The sequence below is a fragment of the Lonchura striata genome, chromosome 3 (assembly GCF_050655825.1).
Source record: "Lonchura striata isolate lonStrDom1 chromosome 3, ASM5065582v1, whole genome shotgun sequence".
NCBI classification, from domain to species: Eukaryota; Metazoa; Chordata; class Aves; order Passeriformes; family Estrildidae; genus Lonchura; species Lonchura striata.
The window spans coordinates 87,923,451-87,945,657 of NC_140705.1; the positions used below are offsets into that span (position 1 = coordinate 87,923,451).

Genomic DNA, 22,207 nt, shown 5'->3' on the forward strand with positions numbered 1-22,207 from the left:
TGGCCTGGAGCTTTCCAGGTACATCAGAGCACCTGTATCTTGCTTAAACACTGGGAAGAGCTCACCCATTCCCTCTGGGATTCCATCCAGTGGTATGGAGTTACTTCTGAAACCTGCATGGATAACTTACCTTGAACAACATCCTACAACAGCCACGTTGAAAAATCTGAGTTCACTTTCCATGTATAACAAACCAAACAAAAGCAATAATTATGGAATTACAGGGTCACATTTTAATTCCTGAATTTTACAGTTCAGCATTAATATCACCACATGTATACAAATGGTGTAAAACAAGTACAGTGGCATCTTTAATACAAAATAAACTTCTGTTTTATGGAAAAAACTATACTTCATATCTACACAGACAGCCCATCTTTTCCAAACAAGAGCTAAAATTATAACTAACTACAAAAATCTCCAAAACAGAGAAACTGCTTCAGTTAAAACTATTCCAGGAGAAATGGACCCATAACACGTATTACAAGAGTGATCTATGTGGTGGATTGCAGCTGGTTCCATCTTTAACATCTCTGACACAGTTGCTGGGAGATTTCTCACTTATTCATGATCTCAGATCACATATGGGCAAACATTAAAATATTTACAGTTCATGTGCTGCTCTTGAAAATAACACCTGTACTGTTTGCCTCTGTCACCTTGCCATGAACTCACCTATTCCTGTCACAGTTCACTCACCTATGTGGAATGTGCTTTTGTGTTTTAAAAAAAGCAGCTTTTGTACCACCCCCAGGTTCAGGTGCTGCTTGTGAATTCTGCCTCCAAGCCCTCAAGGTGTTCTCCTGGCAATAATACCACCCTGGTCCAAACTGACTTTGGTGTTAAAATGCTGCTCAGTCCATCACTATGAAAAATTCCCACCACAACCATGCAGCTCCCAAACAGGTAAACAGCTGCTCCAAGAGGAGGCAGCCCTTAGAACACCATGGAGCACGGCTGGAATTCAGGCTCTTCCCAACCCAAGGCCAACAGCTGAGGGATGTGCTGGGTGCAGCCCCACCATGACACAAACAGCTCCTGCAGACCCTTTGGAAGCCCCTGCTCCTTGGCGTAGATATTTCTGGACATTTCACTGACCAAACAAGCAGAACCTTCCATGTTGAATCCAGCTTCCATTCTCTCCTCTTGGAAAATACAAATTAAAACTTATTTTAACTGTTTGAAACAACTCAACATGCACTAAACCTGCAGCGTCCCTCTCCCTCCAATTATGAGAAATGCAGTTTAGTTGGTAATAAATGGTCCCAAAATATGGATTGTTCTTATGCAAACAGAGTTAGTTTTCCCTTAAATTTTTTTAAAAGAGGCATTGCTAAAAGAACACAACTGACAGCACCATTACAAAATTAAGATTACTGGGTTCAAAATTTAAGCTTGAATTTTTTTCCTAGTTCTGTTAAACAATGGGGAAACCCTGCAATATTTTTAAAAAAGTGTTACCATAACTTTCCCTCCCCCTTTCCCTCCCAACACCTGAGACTTTCCTTGCTGAGAAGCCATCATCCAGGTTCTGAGAATACTAACCCACCTTTTTTTTTAATTTTTTTTTTTTTTTGACAGCCTGAATGGCAGACTCCTTACTTTTTAGAAAGACATTAAGTTCCTTGGAAGATTTGTGTTTACAGAACTAACCCTTTCTAGCTGATACACCGAGTTTCTTTTGCTACTCCTTGTATTATCTTATATACTCATGGGAGAAAGCTTTCTGATTCAGATTCCTTTTAGCTCTTAAAACAGTTGCAGCATTTGAAACCCCATTTAAAAAGTTCTTATTCCAAAGTTTTGGTTTCTTTTAGGAACCCAGACGAGGTCTTTTCCTTGGAGATGTCTCCTCCTCTTCATCATCATCTTCATCATCAGGATAATCCACTAGCCCAACTAGACTTCCCTGCCAATTAGAAAAAGGAAAAGAAGTTTTTATATTGAAGTACCTAGAAAGGTGCAAATTTTGAACAAAACCTCCAGCCACCCTGTTCAGGGCACACCAGTCTTTGGCATTCCAAGTCCTATTTGTCTGGAAAATAGGTTTGAACCTCAAGCTGCAAAATGTACTGGAGCTTCCTCACTTCCCTGGGTCTGGATTGAGAATTGTTTAAAAATCACTTTCATCCCAGCGGGACAGGCATGAACTCCAATGTGCAGGTTGACGTCCCTCTGGATGCTCAGCCTTAGGGTGGGCAATCAATCCCTGCTACACTTTTCTGTAGCTGCTCAGGAGCTCGATGGCTGAGGATTCCAATAATGCTCATCTGAGTCAGGCACCACAGAGGGGTCACTCACTGCATTTGTCTCCTCAAAAACACCGGGTAATTCCCTGGCCAACAAGGCACTAACAGAGTTCCCAAAAACTCCAGTCTCCTTTGTACATCAGATACACAGAGCAGCAACTGAGCAGAAACAAAAAGCGTAAACAATGAAATGATGCAGAGGATGTGGGATGAGACTGCACCCACCAGATTCCAGAAGAGTCCAGCCCCACTCAGACCTCCCCAGAGCAGTGAGGGATTCACTGGAGGTCTCGGGGTGAATTTATCCCAAACTCAGCCCTGCTGCCCACAGGCTGGTTACCCTGCAGGACAGCCCCACACAAGTTTTCCCACCTTGGGGGCTGGCACCGCCGGGCTCAGGGCCGTGTTCTTGGAAGAGGAGCCGTTGGAGCTTGCTGGTGATGTCTGAGCTGCCACGGATTTGCTGTTTGCACCATTTGCACCGTTGGCTGCGCTGGCTGAGTGGGAAAAAGTGAATTTGAATCCCCCAGCTGAAGTCCTTTTTGGAAGATTCTCTTTGTCTTCACTCTCCTTGGCTGCAGGACAAACATTGTCACACTTAGGTATCAGCTGCACACCAAGGAGTACAATCCACATCACAGTGCAATCGTAGGGCGAGAGCCAGCAGGTAGGTATTTTGGTTCCAATTCTGCTGCAATTCTCAGTTTCCCAACCAAGCCCATCCTGAGCCCACCAGCAGCAAACTGAGCAGGGCCTGGATGCTGAGGGCATGGGGACATGGCTCACCTAGGGCACACAGGCACATTCAAAGTCCTGCTTTTGAATACCATTTAAACTCACTTTAATCCTAAACTGGCTTGCAAAGACACATTTGGATCTCATGACTCAATTACATGGAATACCCTGTACTGCTGCTTGAGGTACAGAGCACAAACCGTGGGTTTGTTTGGGTGATAATCCACATATCTGCCAAGGAGCACTTCCAGTGCCAACAAGCTCAGAGTAAATACCTTTTTTAGTTTCCATAAATTTTTCATAGCTATCTGGAAAATCATCCTCCTGTTTTGACTTCTCAACTGGAGGTACAACAGCTTCGCCTTCTTCCTCTTCATCTTCATTGAACCACATTTCTTCATCCTCCTCCAAGGCTCTGGCATCCCTGCGGAATCTATTGCTACGCAATATGGATGGGACACTGTAAGAGACACACACAGGGGTTCCAGCTTGGCTGCTGTTTCAGGCTCGGGATCAGAAATGCCTTCCAGGGCTTTAGAGGGAATTCAGTGCATTTGAGAAAGCAATGCAGCTCCATCTCTGGTTCTGCCCTCACCCCAAGACTCATCAACAACCCCAGCTGATGAGGAGCCTGACTGAATCCTAAATCAGAGTGACAGAGCAACATTTTGCTCTTCTCTTAGAGAGTTCTCTCCCTTGTCTTAGAGAGTTTCCTGAACATAACATTTAGTCCACTGGCCAACATCAGCTCTTCTACACTTGGCCACAAGGAAAGCAGATGGGCTTTCCTCTAATCCAAGAAGTTTTCACCGAGAACGAAACCCAACCCCAGTCCCAGCCTCCTGCTCCTGCTGCCCTCTGGGAAAGGAAAAGCAAGGAGCAGCCCTGCAGAGCAGCAGCCCCTGCCAGGCTCAGGACACAGAAACTGGGGCCTACCTGTTCAGCTTCTGGCTTTGTCGGTCCTTTTCCTGCTCATATTTTGTCTTCAGTCCCTTGAACGTCTGAACATACTCAATAGATTCAAGTGCATTATAGAAGTTTTCAACTATATGTGCAATAAGGGACTTAATATCTTCCTGCAGAAGAACAAAACAGGGCTCAAGCAGAAATTCAGAAAGCTTTTGAGTTTAGTTGGGAAAGTAATTGATTTCTTGCCTAGAGCCAAAGCATTATTACACAATATTGTACAAATGTGAAGCATGAAATCAAATTTATCCTTAATAAAAGATATGAGATTGAGAAATAATTATTAGGCTTCCCACAGAAACAGAAAACGGACCCAGCAGTGTCCCAATTTTATTTGTGACACTTCTGTTAAACAAAGATCTTTTATGTAGGAGAGCTGTGCCCTGTCCTCCTTACAGGCTCCAGCTCTCCCCAGTCCTCAGCACCTACAGCAGCTCATGTGGGACCAGGAACCTTTTGGGCAGTCCCCCTCTATCAGGCAAATCCTACAATTCTTAATGTTCTTCTTGCTGGAAAAGACAGCAGCTACCATATCCTATGACTAAAAACCGCCCTTCACTTTCACAAACCACAAAGATTCCCAGCAAAGCTTCCCACATACTGGCAGCAAGTGGCTCAGGAGCTGCTGCAAGTCCTTGTTTTCCAAGGAGCTGGGTGCTCCTGTAAGAGCTGGAGCTGCACTCACCACTCTGATGAACTCGAAGAGCTCAATCACAGCAGAGTTGAGCAGGTTGTACCGAGTGCCATTGTCCAGCAGGGCATTGATAACTGGCTCAAAGAGGTTTCCCTTGGTGATGTAGCGGTTATAGAATTCATCTTTCAGCCCAATTATCCTCCTCATAAAGCGAAGAGCACCTGTGGGAAGAAAAATTCATGGAGTTAATAACCACATGCTCATGGAAAGAACTGAAACCCCTCATGTTACCCAGAGGAAGATGGGCCCCAAACCCAGAGCATTACAATCTCATCCACACCCCCTAACACAAACTCCAAGTTCAAGTGTACACTGGAACACCTTCCACACAGTCCCACCATGCCTGGAAGAAGGAAATCACAACAGCTCCATACTCACACAAGGCCAGAAATGTGTGTTTTGAATTCATCAATACCAGTACTCTTCTTAGCAAATCTTTGTTCATAATGTAATTCTTGATGTGGTATGTGTGGTGTTCCACACAAAAAGTAAGCAGCTCCAAAATTAAGGCAAGTAGTTGTGCTGTTTGGTAATTATCTGCAAGAAAAAGGAACAATTTCAACTTTCAGTAGCAAGGTTGACTAGGAAAAAAAAACCAACTCACTAACTTAAAAACAGATGAAAAAATTTCTTCAGCTTCCCCAGTCATCTCAAGTGAATCAAAGCGCCTGCACCTATTTCAGTAAAAAGTACTAAAAGAAATAAAATATTGACATGCCTAACTTTATTTTTTTGTAATAGAATACCATACACAGCACACATGACAAGTTTCAAAACTCAAAGTCAATTAAGACTTACCAGGACAAATTGTATTACTCTTAGTGGATCCAACTACTGCATCTGATAAAGAGAAAATAAAAAAAATATGAAAAAGGTTTTCAAAGCATAGTCAAGATTTAAAAGATGGGGAGAAACAATAGATTCTACCACGTGGTCAGATTTTTCGTCAAATGAAACGTCTGTGAGCTACAGGGACTAAATACACAGCAAGACCTTAGCCAGGTGAGATTTCTGTATTTAATTTACCTTACAAAGTTTTAAATCCATCTAGGTGAAAATGTATAACCTAAATCTTAGGAATATGATATAGAATAAAAGCACCAATCCTAAATTTTTCAAATAATGCATTAAAATGAGTACTACAGATATTTTACAAGTTTTATTTTTGTATAAAACATGCAAAACATTTTTTTTTACTTAATATTTAATCGGAGACTTAGAGACACTCTCTGCTTTACAGGAATTATTTTTAAAATGCAATTAACAATTGTACATTAGCATGATTAACATCAAGGAAGTGTATCTTCCACAAAGCACAGCACAAAGCTACAGCAGCATCCACAGCTGCAGGGAAGAGCTGGGAACTGCTGCCCACAGAAGCCCTGTCCTTGGGGGAGCAGCACTTTTCCACAAGCACATTCCTAGCTGGTATCACAGGCTGATCCCTGGGACCACCACTGTCAGTCACTGCCAAACATTACAGGCCTGAAAGGAAGAAAAAGAAAGTGGAAATATTCAGTACCTTTTTCACATTTATCCTCTGATGTATTGGCCAGAAGCGGTGCAGTGAGAACGTGCATACAATGGTTGTAGAAGAAATTGAGAAATTCACTCTTTTCTGTTTTCTAAAACGAAAGTAACTTTATTAAACATGGGGATTTGTACACAGGCTTTTAAATAAGAAAGAACAGTAACAAAGGAAACTGCCCATACAGAATTCTACTGGCTTCTTCAGGTCTGTCTGTGTATTTGTTAGGCCTGTCTTTGCTCAAGGAAGATCAGTTTTTGCATTTTGGGACAACTAACCAAGCTCACCATCACCAAAGAGTCCCCACCATGCAAACATCTTCTGAAAAAACATCAACAACTCAAAAAGCTTGACAAAAAAACTTTTAAAAAACACATGCACAATGCCTCAAAATGGAAACGTTAAGCTTATTTTTGGCTTAAATTCAGTATCAGAGCAAACACAGAGAATGTCAGGTTTTCAGCTCTGCTGGGACAGTACAGTATCTGTACCCCCCACATCTCCTTACATTGGCTGTGGCTAGCATGTTCTCTGGGTCAATCAGAGTTCTCAGCAGCCCCATTAACTGAACAGCTCCCCCAAGCTCTGGATCTGTGTCGCAGATCATCTGCTCGATGACCACATTGATGAGGAGGATGTCCTGCAGAAAAATCCCAAAGAAAAACACCACCAAACAATTAGACACAGTTTCAAGAGTGGAAAGTAATTTCCAAAGTCTCTGTAATTTTCTGAAGACAATTTAAAATGAAATTGAAGAATTGAGAGTTGCATTTGTATACAGAAATTCTGGCAAGCACAACCCTCTACACCTACAACCCTTGTTAGTCAGATTTTCAAAACTATAAACTCCTACAACACCAACATGCTCAGAAATGTTTGTATATTAAACCTACTTTTTCCTGTACTTCTAGAGGTTTGTTTTGCTGTTTTGTTTGTTTCCTGCTTGCCCAAAGACTGGTATACTCAACATGTTAACTGCAAACCACTGTAACTTACATCATCACTCTGCTGGGCCTCTTGCATCACAAATTCTCGGACCATGGATGGGCTAAATTCTACTAGATAAGAAAATATATCTGTAGCAGCAGATCTAACTTGCAGATCATCCATTCCCTAATAAAGAGAGAAACTGATTAGCAAGAACAAATTAAGCTGGTATTTATTACCAAGTAAAGTTGAAAGTAATAGGTAGTTTTAAGTTCTGGGAACATCTCATTACCAGAGTTTCTATAAGAAACACAGTAATAGGGTTACAGAAAAACAACAATAAACCAGCAAAATGAATTGCAATGTTCAGGCAGCAACAGCTGCTTCAACCACAGGAGTAAAAGAAATTCTGTTTTCCCACTGCTGGTTAGGACAGATTAATCTGCTAACAACAGGATTACAGGATCTTTTGGGAGGAACCATCCAACAGTTCAAGATTATCTAAAAATACTTCTTGGGCCCTGGGCCAGCAACAACCACAACAACAATCCAGCTGCAGAAAGAGCCTCTGCCAGTTTTTACACCCCCTTGTCCCAAGGACTATGCTGACCACAGGCTCACACAGAGTAAAAACACCCAGAGCAGCCAGGTCAGGCACTTCAGAGCTGGGGGCAGCCTCTGCATTGGGAACGCTCCAATCAACTCCCAGCACAGCAAAACTGACACAGAGGGGCTCAGCAGAGCCAAAACTGCTTCAATGGCTGTAGCTCTTCTACTTGGTTAAAATGAGCTTGAAGTTTCACTCACCATTACAATTTCAAGAGCTGGAAGAATTCCCAACTTTGCCAAAGTTTTGAAAAACGCATCTCTGTTCTGAGGTTGTAACGTCTGTGAAAAGGCGCAAAATTCCTTGAAGAAATTCACCTGTCACACAGGGAAAAAGGGATCAGAGGTGTACTTGGGTCAGAAAACTCTCTGAAAGGATCAAACAGCTACATTTTGTAGCAGAGTTTGTGTGTTGGCTGAGTCTACAGGAATCCCTCATTGACTGCAGAAGAATTTCACTGTTTATACTTCATCCCTCTCACCTAAAGCCTTGGAGGTACCTGAGGGAGCTGGTACTTACCAGTTCACACCGTTTGTCATCATCTGTAGCTTCATCTGTCAATTGTGCAAAAACTTCTGATAAAAACTTCTCGTCTTCCTGTGTAACACACAAAAGGAACACACCTTACACAACGCCTCTGGAAAACAACTTCCATCCCTACAGGATCCAAACCTGCAGAAAGCGCAGCTCTCCATCCAATTTATCCCAAAGAAGACAAATGCCAGAGTACACATCCAGCAGCACCTTTACCAGGGCACTGTTTCAGCAATCCCTCTGAGCAGCAGAAGCAGCTTCAGGAGAGCAGAGCCTGGTAAAGCTGAGCTCAGTGATGGTCCCTAAAACTACAACTCCAAAGTGCCAGACAAGGGACAACTTCGCAGCCATGTCCCCATTACCTTACTCACAATAAAACAACCTCTTCCACTTGCACGTGCTCCACTTTGTCAACCTAGGAAACTTAATGGATTATTACTGGCTTTTCATATTCACATCCTCTGTCACTAAGAAATACTTAAGTATATACAGGAACACCCCATTTGCAAAGCATTTCAGTTACCCCATAAGATCAATAGGTACCCAAAAACCAGGGTGAACATCAGCATCTCTCAAGGGTTTGGGCACATTATGCCCTTTGATCATTATGCACTCTTTCACGTTGAAAATATTGTGTTGGCATTCTGTCAAATTCAAATGTTTCTGTTACCTTTTAAAGACAATATAAATCTGACAGCAAACAGTAACATGGTACAGCTTTACAAAATTTTGCATCACTGTACCAATTCAACTCAATAAACTTGTGCATTGAACAAAAATTAACAGAACAGCAGTATTCCAATAAATACACATGAACATTACATTGAATAACAGAGTGTGCTTACCTCTCTATTTTGCTGTGTGCTGTCACTAAAATCTCTCTGCTTTATTAGAATAACAATACAGATTTTTACAGTTACAGCAATGCTAACCAAAGACGGGCAAATCTTTTCCTGACAATTTTGAGATGTGGGGATAGATGAGCTTTACAAATGATACCTGGAATCAACATCGCAGGTAGTGCAACATACACAGATTTTGTAGTTTATTTTAAGCTTTGCTGGTTTAAACAGCTTAATTAAGCCTGTTACAAGAAAAAAAAAAAAAACCAAAAAAAAACCAAAAAAAAACCCCTCAAACCATACTACAATCAACAGCAGATGTAGTAGAAAATCCCTACTGCAGAGCACCTGAGCACAGAAACACCTCCTGCTTGTCTAAGGCAGCTACTCAGCCCAGTCCTGTGTCCTGAAGCATGGGATAGATGGAGGTTCCATCCCATGTGGCTGTCCTTCCACTGGGACCTAGTGCTCCATGGCACGTAGAAAGGAGCTTTGCTGCTGTGGAAAACACAATCTGCTGCTCCTCTAAACTGCCTTCTCCAAGGGAGCTTTGCCAGTGTATTTAGGGTAACAGGATGCCCCATGTGTTCCCCAAACCCAAAGGAGCTTTGGAGTTCTTGTGGCCAACCAGCTGATGTACACCATAGGCCTGCAAAAGCAGCCCTGGACCTGAGGTCTCCACGACCTCAAGTGGGAATTTTCTTTAAGTGTGCTATAACATCTGCAAGTGTGCTTTCTTCTCAACCTGTAATTCTCAAGGATCAACATTATCTGTAAATCACCACACATCTCAATTACAGGCTTTAGAATAAGCAGGAAAACCTGTGTGCACATACTCCATTTATAATGGCAAAGGCAGCCACAGCAGAACCAGCACAGAACTGTCATAGAATTTCAGAACCTTCTGCAAGGAGTACTTGAGGTAACAGCAAATCAGAGTTCTCTGTTACTGTACAATTAAATATTCAGTACTCTAGAGCCCCAATGGAAAAAAAAAACAAAACACGCAACTCTATAAACTTCAAAATCCCTACTCTAAATGCAAACAGGACTGTGGCCTCAGGAGCTAATACTAAATTTATTTTTTGTTTTTGAAAATATATGCAAAAGAATTTAAAGGAAAATCTTTATTTAACACAAAGCTAATAATTTTGCAAGAGGGATTTAATTTTTTGTTTCTTTCTGCTATTGAGCCACAAAGATAGTAGAAAGAAGCCAAACAGCATATTCATGCAATTCTCTGCAATTACTCAGTTTTATTTTCCAGTCCTCTATTGAACTCTTTACCACATTTCATCCATATCTGAACTCTTTAGTATATTCCATATGGCTATGTTATGTCTCCAGTGCCTCTTTCTTTCCAACATTTTACTCCCTTCCTCTTTTCCTCAACTCTTGGTGCTTCACAGAGGCTCTCCACACTCACCCCAAGAGTATGGGTATGTGATGTATCCTAAACAAATGGACCATTTTTGGACACAAATAAAAATAATAAAGGCATTTGGGTACTCATGAGTTTGCACAACACAGCACCAGTTGAAAACCCCAAAACACCATGAATTCACACAGCTCTTCACTAAGGCTCCTTCCAGGGTCCCAACCACCTCAGAGCCTCTTCTGACTACAAAGTGTGCAGGACAGTTTTTCATAAAGTAACAGCTTGGTTATTTATTTATTATTACTTCTGGATATCAGTATGAAAAAAAAAAAAAAACCAAAACAAAAACCCATCAAAAACCCATCAACTAGTTAGTTAATCTTTAAGACAACAGGAACATTTTAAATTAGTACCATGATGTAACAGTAGTGTAACAAGAATGGTTCTTAACATGCTCTTTAGAATCACAGATTCAGAATTTGTTACAAAAACAGCTCAATGTCTCTAATACAGAATACAGCAAATTGCCTGTTCTCTAAATACCTATGCAAACTTGACCAAAAATGGTATGTTGCTTGGGAATCAAGGAGAAAAATCTTCAGCTTTACAACTCATTAAAAATATTAATATACTCACCTGAAATGTACCTTTTCAAAATACAAAATCAAAGGTATCAGAGAGCAGGGCAAGTATTCAAAACGTTGTGCAAATGATGTGTGTGATTAACCGTAATCCATTTGAAAACTACAGCTACAGATATCGACAAACAATCCATCTAGACCATATGAAGAACCACTTACCTGCAACATACTGACAATCTCAACTTTGTTGAAGAAAATAAATGAAGTGAGGGTAGAAAGAAAATTCTCTTCAAAAACAGATGGTGTCGGCAAGATGATGTCCTGAATATACTGTACCCTGTAAGTCTGGTGGATTTTTTGCCTGAGTTCAGAGTCTGTAATAGGAATAACCTCCTTAAATTTTGCTGTTTTGGTCAAGAATTCCCTGTGCCGTTTTGGCTGAGACAAAGAAGGATCATACTCGAGGCATCCGACTACATCCATAATACACTCGTCAGAGAACATCACCTCAAACAGAGTTGCTTTGTTGAGGAACAAAATCCCTCTAATAATTTCATACAAATGATGCAAGCCTTCAGTGTTCTCTAAATTCTCACAGACTTGGAAAAGCTGTAGCAGTTTTTTAATGTAGCCTTCATTCTCCAAGGCCAGTGCCAGCTTTTCCCTACGGATGGGTGAGGAAAGAACAGAGGTAACTAGGTCAGCAATCTCTTCAAGTTTGTTGAGTTCACAAGTAGGAAGGTCAATCAGAGGACTGGTTTCAGGCATTTCCTCTATGTGCTCCTCTTCTGATTCAATAAGGTCCTGCGTGACTTCCACTGAAGGATCCTTACCCTGAACCTAAGGGAAGAGTGCACACAGTTACTGTCTGATCCTTTGGGATGTTCCCAAACGTTCCCAAAAATGAGTAGGTAAGTAACCGAAATAACAACACATCTCAACTGGCCAGTGTGTCCCAAGGCAGCTGCAATGGGATCTGAGCTCACTGGTTCCTTACAGCACATTTGCAGTTCCACTGCACTCCAATAAGCTGCTTCCTGAGGCCAACTGGGAGAAGGATAATTAAAGCATGGAACTCTGGCAGTCCCTTTCTAATGAACACAATCACACTGCCCCAGAACATCAACCACTTGAGTCTCACCATTACAGTGATTTTTCAAAAGCCCGACATTCAATCATGAGAACAACTGGTGCTCTAAGCAGGAACAATTTAAAACCTTGTACAGAAAATAAAAAATATTTGCTTACTTTACAAGAAGGTTTAAAAAGGATGAACAAATACATCAAGTCACAGAAGACACTAAAACACCTGGAAAAACCAGCATGTTTCAGTTTACTGTACCTGGCAGATTTTTTCCCAAATTTCATCACAGCCAGCTTTTTCTTGAAAACTCAGTGCTAAATCATAGTTCTCTGCTTCTGACCAAACAATCAGGGTGTCCTGTTTGAGATAAAACCAAGAAAGTAATTGTTTCTGAAACAGGTCTGCACTCCATATTAACCTCTATTCCTTTAATGCCAATGTCTAAAGAATAAATAATTTAAATTAAAGTTACACTCGTCAAAAAAAGCATGAACCACTAAGATATTATATCACCTGCTCTGCCATACATCAACTTTCTTTCTTGTTATTTTATGACAACTACCTTACACAAAACATATTTAAAGATACTATTTTTCATATCCAAGCCACTCATGATGGCATTTTACTGCAAGATACATTTCTTGAGCCAACAGTCTTGAAATGGGAATGCACATACTAGATTAAGAACACCTACAATGTAACAGGTTAAGTATTTTCATATTTAGTAAGATAGAAACAAATCCCCTAAGATTTCAGCTTTCCCCTCAGAAAGCATTTAAGACAGCCCTAGCTAAGTGAGATATAATGCCTAGCTAACATTCAAATATTCCTTTCTGAATTAAAAGCCACACAATCTGAATAATACAAAACTCCCAAGTTCTTACTAAAGTTACAACCATCTTGCCAGTTATTTCCATTTGAGCCAGGTTTTTCTTCTCTGTTACTATTGTCTCCAATTTGTACACTTGCAGATCTGGAAGTTTCAATGGAATTTATGAACAGGCTAAAATGGTTTTTGAAGAGGTTTTATTAGGACACTTGCTGCTGTCCTGTAAGGAATGCAAGCCTTCAAATTCAAATACAGAGTAGCTGTGGTTTAACCCAGCTGCCAAAAAAGTACCACACAGCTGCTCACTCATTTCCTCCCACCACTGGGATGGGAAGGAGACTCAGGACAAGGTGAAAGTTCTGTTCTTGTGGTAAGAACTGCTTCAAAAATGAAATAAAATAAAATATACTGAGCAATTATAATAGTTACATTAAAAAAAAAGAAAGAAAAAAAAAAAAAAAAAAAAAAAAAAAGGGGAAGAAAGGAATAAACCCTGACAGAGAAGTGATGCTGAGCACCACCTGAGCAGCCCCTCCCAGCCAACCCCTCCAGTTTATCACGTCTCTGTTATCCCAGGGTATGGAATATCCCTCTGGTCAGGTCAGCTGTCCTGCCCACGTTCCCTCACAGCTCCTTGTGCAGCTCCTCACTGCCAGAGCATGGGGAACTCATCAGTCCTTGACTGAAGGTAAGTACTACTCAGCAACAAATAAAGCATCCCTGTGCCAGCAATGGCATTCTCATCCTAAATCCAACCACAGCACTGCACCAGCTACTGGGAATAAAATTAACTCTGTCCCAGACAAAAGCAGGAGAACAGTTCCTCATCCTGCAGGAAACACATTTTCATATAAAAATACCCGAACTGACCAGTTCTCTGCTAACTCTCCAGTGTATTTGATGAGCTCCAGCAAAACTGTTCAGCATTCCAAGTTTGACTTTCTGAAGTTAGCACAGCTTTTTAAATACTGAAGTGTTTTTAAAACACTAGCAAGATTTTGCGTAATGGTCAGTAAGGTAATTTAATTCCCACATTTATGACATTCAATATTCACCACACAACTCATCAAGGCTGGTCAGGTTTTTAGGCCACTTTTAGTGAACACAAAATATTAAGCTCAGCAAGGAAACCCAAAGAAACACCTGATGATATTCCTTAGGAAGCTTCAGGGGCAGTAAGGTTTAAAAAGACCTTTGTAAATGCAGTTATCTGGGCTTACAGAGGTCAGGGAACACATATCTACTTCCAGGTGTGAGGGGACTGACATTTGGGAAGGACTGCTGGCATAGGACAGTAGGTTCCCTCTTCCATCAGCACTTATTTGAAAAACACACATCTGTCTCAACAAACACAACTCCCCAGCTGCTACAACTATCACTGAAACATGGATGAACATCAGCAGCACTTATACAGCATTAATTCTTCAGTTCATTTCCACAGTAATCCTAATTCCTCAATGTCCATGGAGAGTTGTTTATCTTGAGGGTTTTGTCTTTGCCCTTTTTTTTATTTTGAAAACAAATTTAAGAATAACATCACCATTGACAAATGCCTACCAACAGATCCATTTCCTTCTCCCAAACTAATCACAGGCCACACTAAAAACAATGGAATTTGCACAGACATTTTTTTCCTTTCTTATTAATTTTTACACATTTCTTTAGAGAAACAAAGTTTCCTTGTTGTGAAAAGAACAGAGTTCAATGCACTGTGGTTTCAGCACTGTTGTGAGTTGTTTATTTGTATTACAGTGTCCTATATTACACTTGCACTTTTCTCCTACAGACACAAATATTAATAGGGAGCTTCTCTGCTGTCAGGCTCTGACTCACAACTGGTCCAAGTTCTTAGAGCTGACATGGTTTTCACTCCCAGCTGTCCCTCCTCATCTCCAGCTCAGGACATCTGGATCTGTGTATTTACTGTGTGCCATTTCAGAGTCAACAACTCAACTGGGCTTCAAGAGAAAAATAATAATTATCAACTGCATGCACTGAAAATCCTCATCAGCTCCCTGATCTGGTTCTCATTAAGAGATTAATAAAAAAAAAATTCTTAAGTACAATTTTATGGCTGCTACAGAATTCCAAATCTGAAATGCTTATCTTGAAACATTCCGTGCAAGTACTGATGCCCTGACACACAAAATCAATGTACTCCCAGGTAAGCTGAGCCTCAAAGGTGCTTCACTGAACAAAGAAGGACACATACATTCAGCAGCCCTATTCACAGCCCAGGATGATTCAAATAAGAGAATTAATGCAGTAACTTAAAATTACTCCAGGCACCAAGGGACTGCAGTCAAAAAATTTGTGAAAATTCTCGAGTTACTGAATGGTACTCGTTACAATATGTACTGCCCACGCAAAGCAGAAGTTATATAAGCTTTTCCAAAAGTATTTCAGAAAGACTGAAAGATGGTTTCAACAGAAAATAATTGTCCAAAACCAATATAAGACGTACTCATCTGGCACACACTTCCTGCATGACCTCAGACAACCCACGAAGAGCAGACAGACACCTTCCAGGCCGAGCTCTACCACTCCCACCTGCTTAGAGGCCATGCTGCTCCATCCACAAGCAACAGCAATGTTCCTTAATTCACTCAAGCACCAATAAAGACAAAAAAGATTAATTCTGAACAAAAATTGAAACTCAGAGCAGTTAAAACCCTTCTCCAGTGCTGGTACTGGTCTGCAGTGTCTGCTACTCCACCCTTCCCTGGTCCTGCACTGCACCACGTCCCCATGCCAGCACCAATGTGCTGCACAGGGAAGCAGATGGGGAACACGTGGGGAAAAAATTTAATCCAGCGGGAAGACATGTTTCAACTGACTCAGTTCTACATCCAACCTGCTACTGGCATGAAACAGGAGTGAAGAAGCCCCCTGGCAACTGCTCTGGCTGGCTTTTAACAGCACCCCTGCAAATGTGTTAAATCCTGGCCATCAGGAACTCCTATTCTGCCTCGAGCAAAGCGCTCTGTTGTCACACGAGTGATGGCAATTCTGGGCAAAAGACAGGATTTGCACACGATCTTCATCTCAGAGCTGCAAACAGAGCACAGCCAAAGCAAAGGTAACACCAGAAGGCAGTACACCTAGTGAGGATTTCTGCAGCAGCTCCACATCTTTCAGCCATGGACTCGCTCTTTTGCCAAATCTGCCAGAAAACAGTAACCTCAAGCAGAGGCTGAAACATCAAATGGGTGCAGTGCCAACATTTAAAACTACTCCTGCCAGAGCCTCCAGAACATATCTGACCCTGCCCTCTGGCTAATGTGGGGCATCCAGCAGAGGTGTGGAACTCTCAAAGCCTATGCCCCAAAATCCAGGGGGACCTAAAGCTCTTCAGGCTCTCTTGTCTTTGCATTCATCTAATTTTGCATTGTATGCTGAGCAGTCTGGCACCTATGTCCAACCCATCCAAGCCAAACTTCCCTTGAGAAAGGGAAAGTCGTGATGACAGAGTGCCCAACAACTGGACAGAATGAATTCCCCAGGAACCACAAACACAACTGGAGCACAGAGGTAACAGGCCTATCCTGTTTGGGGTTAGTCAATAGCTACTTGGCACTAACGGTGTAATACTGGAAGTCACAGACTGATGCACTGAAAAATCAGTGCTCAGTTTCCTTATGCAAACCACAATTAAGCGTTAAGTACTCTCTAAGTTTAGTCAAGTCATTTACATGACGACAGATGTGTAGGCAAGGCATGTTTCTACTCCATCAAGATGCACAACCCTGCAGCTTTCCCCAAATCCAAGACCATCAACTCAAAGACAGTGCTCTGTGTCAACTAAAATCTGCACGAGGTTGTACAAACCTTATGGAGCAAACAGTGAAGCAAAAGCATTCTGCCACATGGACACAAAAGCGTTAGAACCAGAAATAAAAGCCAGCCAAAATAAACCTCAGCTTGAGTTTTTCTAAACTATGATCTACCTTTTCCACAAGGAAAATAGTAACAAAAGCTACTTAAGTCACTTGAAACTTTGCTACCACTTAAGTAAAAAAGGCCTACGATTAATCAGTTGTAGTTTCAGGAAACAGGGTGTGAAAGGAAGCATTTTAAAACTTTACAGCAACAAATCTGCATTTGTATTTCACTGTGTATAGGTTTCCTCTAGTAAACAGGAAGCAGTTCAAGACTCTTGGCTTCTGGAGCTCTGCAGAGCTCCTTCTTTAGCATGACCCCCCCCCAGTGAAAGCCTACACCTACCAACCCCTAACAAGTGAACACCAGAAACCACAGCAAACACCCCCCTGGAAAGGCTGGCCCAAAACTCCACCTCATGCCTAACCTAAAATGAGCCAACCAATGTCTACAAGATAAAAAGTCTCTTTCTCAAATTCTTACACTGTAACTTGTCACTATAACAAAATCCTCAGAGATGTGTCCCTCTGTGACTTGGGAAGAACAAAATTACTGTTTTTTACAGTGCTGAAACACTTCTGGATACCATAACGATGAAGAACAAGTATCAAACACTGAAGGAACTGAGACTCTACTGTAGAGCAAAGAAACAGTGAGAAAAAATTCCAGAAAACCCATGAGAACAATGCAGGCAGAGCCATCAAAAATGCATGCTGAAAAAGGGATAACAATAAAAGCAGAAGAGATTCAGTAAGCTGATTTTTTTTCAATAGATGAAACAAAAATAACTTATCAACACAGCTCTCAACTATTTTACTTCATTGTCTTGCAGGAGGTTTACCCCTAGGAAAGGTAACTTTCACCATGGCTTTTGGCCTTACCTAGGACAACAGGAGCTTTCAGGGCTTCAAATAAAAACTAAACAGCAACAACAAAGAAAGAAATCCCACAAAGACAAATTCCTTCATGTTATTTCCAGAAAAATAACTCAATCGATAAATAAATACACTTCAACAGAGCTGGTCAAAGTTTTGCCTCCCTAATTTTAATTATTTCAGATAATTTTAATTATTTCAGGCCTGGCATGGGAGACAAAAGTTATACATACATGTTTCCAACTATCTTTCCTGTAATGATTTCAATGTCTCTTCAAATTGCATATATTATCTTCAAAGTCTGAAGTCCAAAAAGTATTTTTCTAGAAGACACACATATTAATTTCTAGAATGTGAAGTGTTCAGCACCGACAGGCTTCTAAGCAATTTTTTCACCATCAACAATTGCATGTCCTCCTGCTTTTCCTTTTTTCCTGAAAAAATGCAATTACTCTGAGCACAAAACAATTCCTCAGCATCAGCAACCAGAGAAAGTAAAGCCTAGCAATACTTGCCTGCTGTTTTTGATATGCAGTATTTGGATTTATCTTCGATTCTAACAGTAGTGAACCTGAAAAAGGTACGAAGAGAGATTTACTGAATCCAACAAAACAAACATCTCCACACACCTCGCACCAATGCCCACGTGCCAGCCAACAGACTCTCAGCTTAATCCAAATCTCACAGAAAATCCGTAAGAACCACCTCCTTTAAATATAATTTCCTAAAATAAGCCAGATAAGACAAATTTCAACAGGAAGATCCCTATTAAAATACATTTTTCTCTTCTAGTTTATTCCAAAATCCACTGTAGCACTCTTTTCCTTCTGAAATCTGGTGCAAGCACCAGATTTTTTAGTGGTCTTTTAGGCCAACTATGCAAATTCCAGCAGGTAATGTGCTGCCCAGCATAAAAAATGCTTTTGTCCAGAGAAGCCACATGGGCCACTTGCTTTTATTCCCTTCAGCTGCCCTTCAGAGGTAAATCATCCAGCTACTACAAATGCAGGGACTTCATCTTGTGTATGCAAGTAGTGTATGTCTCCTGGCAACAGCTCTAGAGCAATTTATACCAATCTTAGGTGGTTTATTTAGCACATTAGCACCTGTCTGCTGAGAAAGTGGGGAGCATATACCTCCCCGCTCTAAAAAAAGACCTTTTAAGGTGACTTTAAAGTGCAATAAAACACAAGGGATGCCACCCGACTGGAATACAACCAGGGAATTCCTGAGGAGAAAAAGGGCAGCAAAACAACTTCTTCACAGCAGTAAGAAATGGAAGACTAGAACACCTCAAAAGCAAAGGCTATTGCTCTGAAAGAGAACAAAATGTCCTCACATGTCATAGCTTCATCTCTGTTCAGGCTGGGGAGCTGCATGGAGCTGAGTCAGGGAAGGTTTAGGATGGACATCAAGGAAAGGTTCTTCCCCCAGAGGGTGGTCAGGCACTGCCCAGGCTCCCCAGGAAATGGTCCCGAGGCTGCCAGAGCTGCAGAAGCGCCTGAACAACGCTCTCAGGCACAGGGTGGGATTGTTGGGAGGTCTGTGCAGGGCCAGGAGCTGGACTTTGATGATCCTGATGGGTCCCTTCCAGCTCATAATTCTATCAACTGGGAGGGGAAAAGTCTAGGACCACAGTAGCAAACGCTGCTATGGCTTATGTGGTAAGGAAACTTCACGCGAGCTGCAAGACAAGGGAAGGCACGGAGAGTGGAAATAATAACAACAGTAATCCTCGTGCGTGATCCAAGGGAAGGCACTATCAGCCGAGCCCGGCGATGGCGGGCGGCAGCCCCGGCGGTGGGGCCCGAGCCGGGCGGGGGGCGAGGGGAAGCGGCCTGGGCAGCCCCGGCCACGCTCTCACCGTCTGACTCGGCGCGCACCAGCAGCGACATCCCCTTCAGCCGCTCCACGTAGCTGGAGGAGACGTGCCCGGTGCCCCTGTCGTCCCATTGCCGATCCTCGTTGAGCGTGTAGACCTTCACCCGCCGGCGGGTGTCCGACATGGTGCAGCCCCGGGCCCGCTCCGCCTCCGCGGGGGCGATGGAGCGAGGGCGGCGGAGAGCAAGCGGGGCCGCCGGGCCGCTCAGAGGCACCGCGGGGCCTTTAACGCGCCGCTTCCCATGGCGAGTCAGCGCCGCCGCGCCCCGGCCCGGGCCTCGCTGGCGCCGCTCCGCCTCGGCAGCTACTACAGCGCCGCCGCCATCTTGTAACCCGGCTCGGGCCGCCTTTCTCTTCCTCCCCGCCCGGGCACGGGTTCCCCTCGCAGGGGCTACGGCGGCCGCGCGCTGCCGCCGCGCCGCCGACGGGACGGCGGCCACGGGGGCGGGGCCGCGCGCGCTCCTTCAGGCGCCGAGGCGGGAACGGGAGGTGGGGATAAAATGGCGGCTGCCGACCGCCGCAGGGGATATGGGCGCATCACTTGCCTTTTAACGCCCTAAAGGGGGAATTGCTCACATATTCCCCCGAAAAAAACTAATTTTTTAAAAAAATTATTCGTTTTTTTCTTTTTCTTTTTTTTAAGTCTGTCTAAAGGCTGGCGCCACCGCTGACGAAACACGCCTCCCTCCCTCACGCCACAGAAAGTGCCACCCACGGCCGTCACACAAAATGACGGGCGCGCTCCATACCCGACCAGGGTAAATTTAAACAGCACACAGAACTGAAACAGTTTCAATTTTTAGGAACAAAAGGTGTCCCCTGCATCACAAAACGGCAAAAAGTTAGTGAGCAGCAACTCCTTACAGCAGCAGCCATACTGTAACACGCTGTCTGTGCCTGCTTTGTACATCTCCACAGAAGGCTTGAAAGCTAAACTGCTGGGGAATCTTCAAAAATGAGAGAAACGTGCTTAATTAGCTCTTATACACAGCATACAGTTTAACACAGACCACTTGCCAAGCATCGTGGAGTCCGTACCTGTTAAGTTTTTCACACTAAAAACCATCTACACGTTTCCTCTGTACAACAAATAAATAATTACATCTCCGTGCTTGCGTGGGAATAGGGAAAAACGACCCAAAAGTTTTCAAGGAGTAAAGCTGTGTGAAACAGTGAGAAACTGGGGACAAGGGGAAGCTTGAGTGTGTCTCCAAACCAAATTCTTGAAGCTCTGAAGAGGAAGGAGGGAGGACAAGTTCTCCTGAGGGCAGGGTGTGCCTCATTCCCAGACAAAGTCAGACTTTCCTGGCTCTTGCCTCACGGTGAAAGCAGTTACACCGGTATGGCCCTTATTCACACGACTGGCATTTCTATGCTCTCAAATTCAAATGTGGCTCCAAAGCAAGCGAAAGAAAGTGCTTCCCAAACTATGTCCTCAAAGTAACTACCTGCAGCTTTTTCAAACATTCTCTGGGCAGATTAAAAAAACTTAACATCTAAGTAACATTCAAGTCTCAGCTTTTGCTCTGATGTTCATTGTAGCAGTCACCAAGAAAATACAAGATACACCTCTTAGAATTTTAATATACATTTATGTTTAGCTGTATAGGAGCACACCTTGGGACATGTGCATCATTATGGGTAAGTGAGTCAGTAACTATAAAAAGACCGTGTTAAGTGGTTTCAAAATCCTGGACTGAGAGTCACATGAACCAGTTTACAGTCAGGTTGCACACAAGCCTTCCTCACAAGGCATTACAAACTGAGCATATTTCTACCTTGGAGAAAGCTCAATAAAAAGCAAACACACAAATAGGAACACAAACCCCAATGACCACAACATATTTCTGCCTCAGGACATCTGCTGCTCATGAACTCCCTCTCCCCTCTGCATGACTTCTGTGCGTGCTTTTTGGCTCTTCAAATCAAATGCACAAAAATAAAAGCATGACTCCTACTAATGACTAAATGCAGCACTTCTCGGGATATATAAAACAGCAAGAAACCACAGCATAGTATTTTGGAGCAAATTCTTATGGTGAATTACAGAAAGGAGGTATGCGCATCAGAACTAGCATAAAAAACTATTTCTTACACTTCAGCTGTGAAATAAATCTATGATCTCTCCAGGCATGAATTCAATGACTTCTGTGGAAAATATCACTCCAGAAGTCATTGGGATTGTGCTCGCTCAGATGTGGGGCTTCTCTCTACCCAAAACAGCATCCAGGGGGTTGTAAAGCCCAGGATGACCCTGCCATTGGTACCCAGAACCAGCAAGTCAATTCTGGGGGCCTTTCCTGGACAAAACATGCAATACTTGCCCCAACAAATGTTACATACTGCATTTAAACCCAGGCTAAGACCAGGAAAGCATCCAAGCCTCTGCTCTTTAAGACACACAGAAAGCAAAGCAAAGCAACATTTTCCACAGTGCACCTGCCAGCAGCTCATCATCCCCATTACCACCATCAAGTTATCAATGCTGAGAATTCTCTGTTCTTCATCAAAGCAAAGGATTTCGTTAGGGTGGACAGAAGACAGAGCAACTCACAAGTGTCACTACATGAGCTGTGGAATGCCTTTTTTTGTTTTCCCAAGCAAGATGGGCAATTAAT

At 42.6% G+C, this 22,207-nt stretch overlaps 1 protein-coding gene across 5 annotated transcripts; it reads right to left on the reverse strand.

Moving 5' to 3' along the window:
* Nucleotides 1–210: 210 nt before the first annotated feature.
* On the reverse strand, nt 211–19,947 carry PPP4R3B (protein phosphatase 4 regulatory subunit 3B). 5 transcript variants are annotated; one of them, XM_085575758.1, is made up of 17 exons: nt 19,573–19,934; nt 18,224–18,279; nt 13,261–13,331; nt 12,384–12,482; nt 11,261–11,881; nt 8,226–8,303; nt 7,907–8,023; nt 7,169–7,285; nt 6,681–6,812; nt 6,167–6,269; nt 5,443–5,484; nt 5,023–5,181; nt 4,636–4,805; nt 3,921–4,060; nt 3,260–3,444; nt 2,622–2,824; nt 219–1,909 (listed from the first exon to the last, which is right to left on the reverse strand). In XM_085575758.1, the coding sequence occupies exons 5-17, from the start codon at nt 11,807–11,809 to the stop codon at nt 1,814–1,816; spliced, it is 2,091 nt and encodes a 696-aa protein (XP_085431884.1). In that variant the 5' UTR covers nt 11,810–11,881; nt 12,384–12,482; nt 13,261–13,331; nt 18,224–18,279; nt 19,573–19,934; the 3' UTR covers nt 219–1,813. The 5 variants fall into 5 exon arrangements, with proteins under 5 accessions (XP_085431883.1, XP_085431882.1, XP_021383199.1 ...); XM_085575757.1 differs by lacking the exon at nt 13,261–13,331 and having other exon boundaries at nt 211–1,909; nt 2,622–2,746; nt 3,260–3,423; nt 19,573–19,947; XM_085575756.1 differs by lacking the exon at nt 13,261–13,331 and having other exon boundaries at nt 211–1,909; nt 3,260–3,423; nt 19,573–19,947.
* Nucleotides 19,948–22,207: the final 2,260 nt, after the last annotated feature.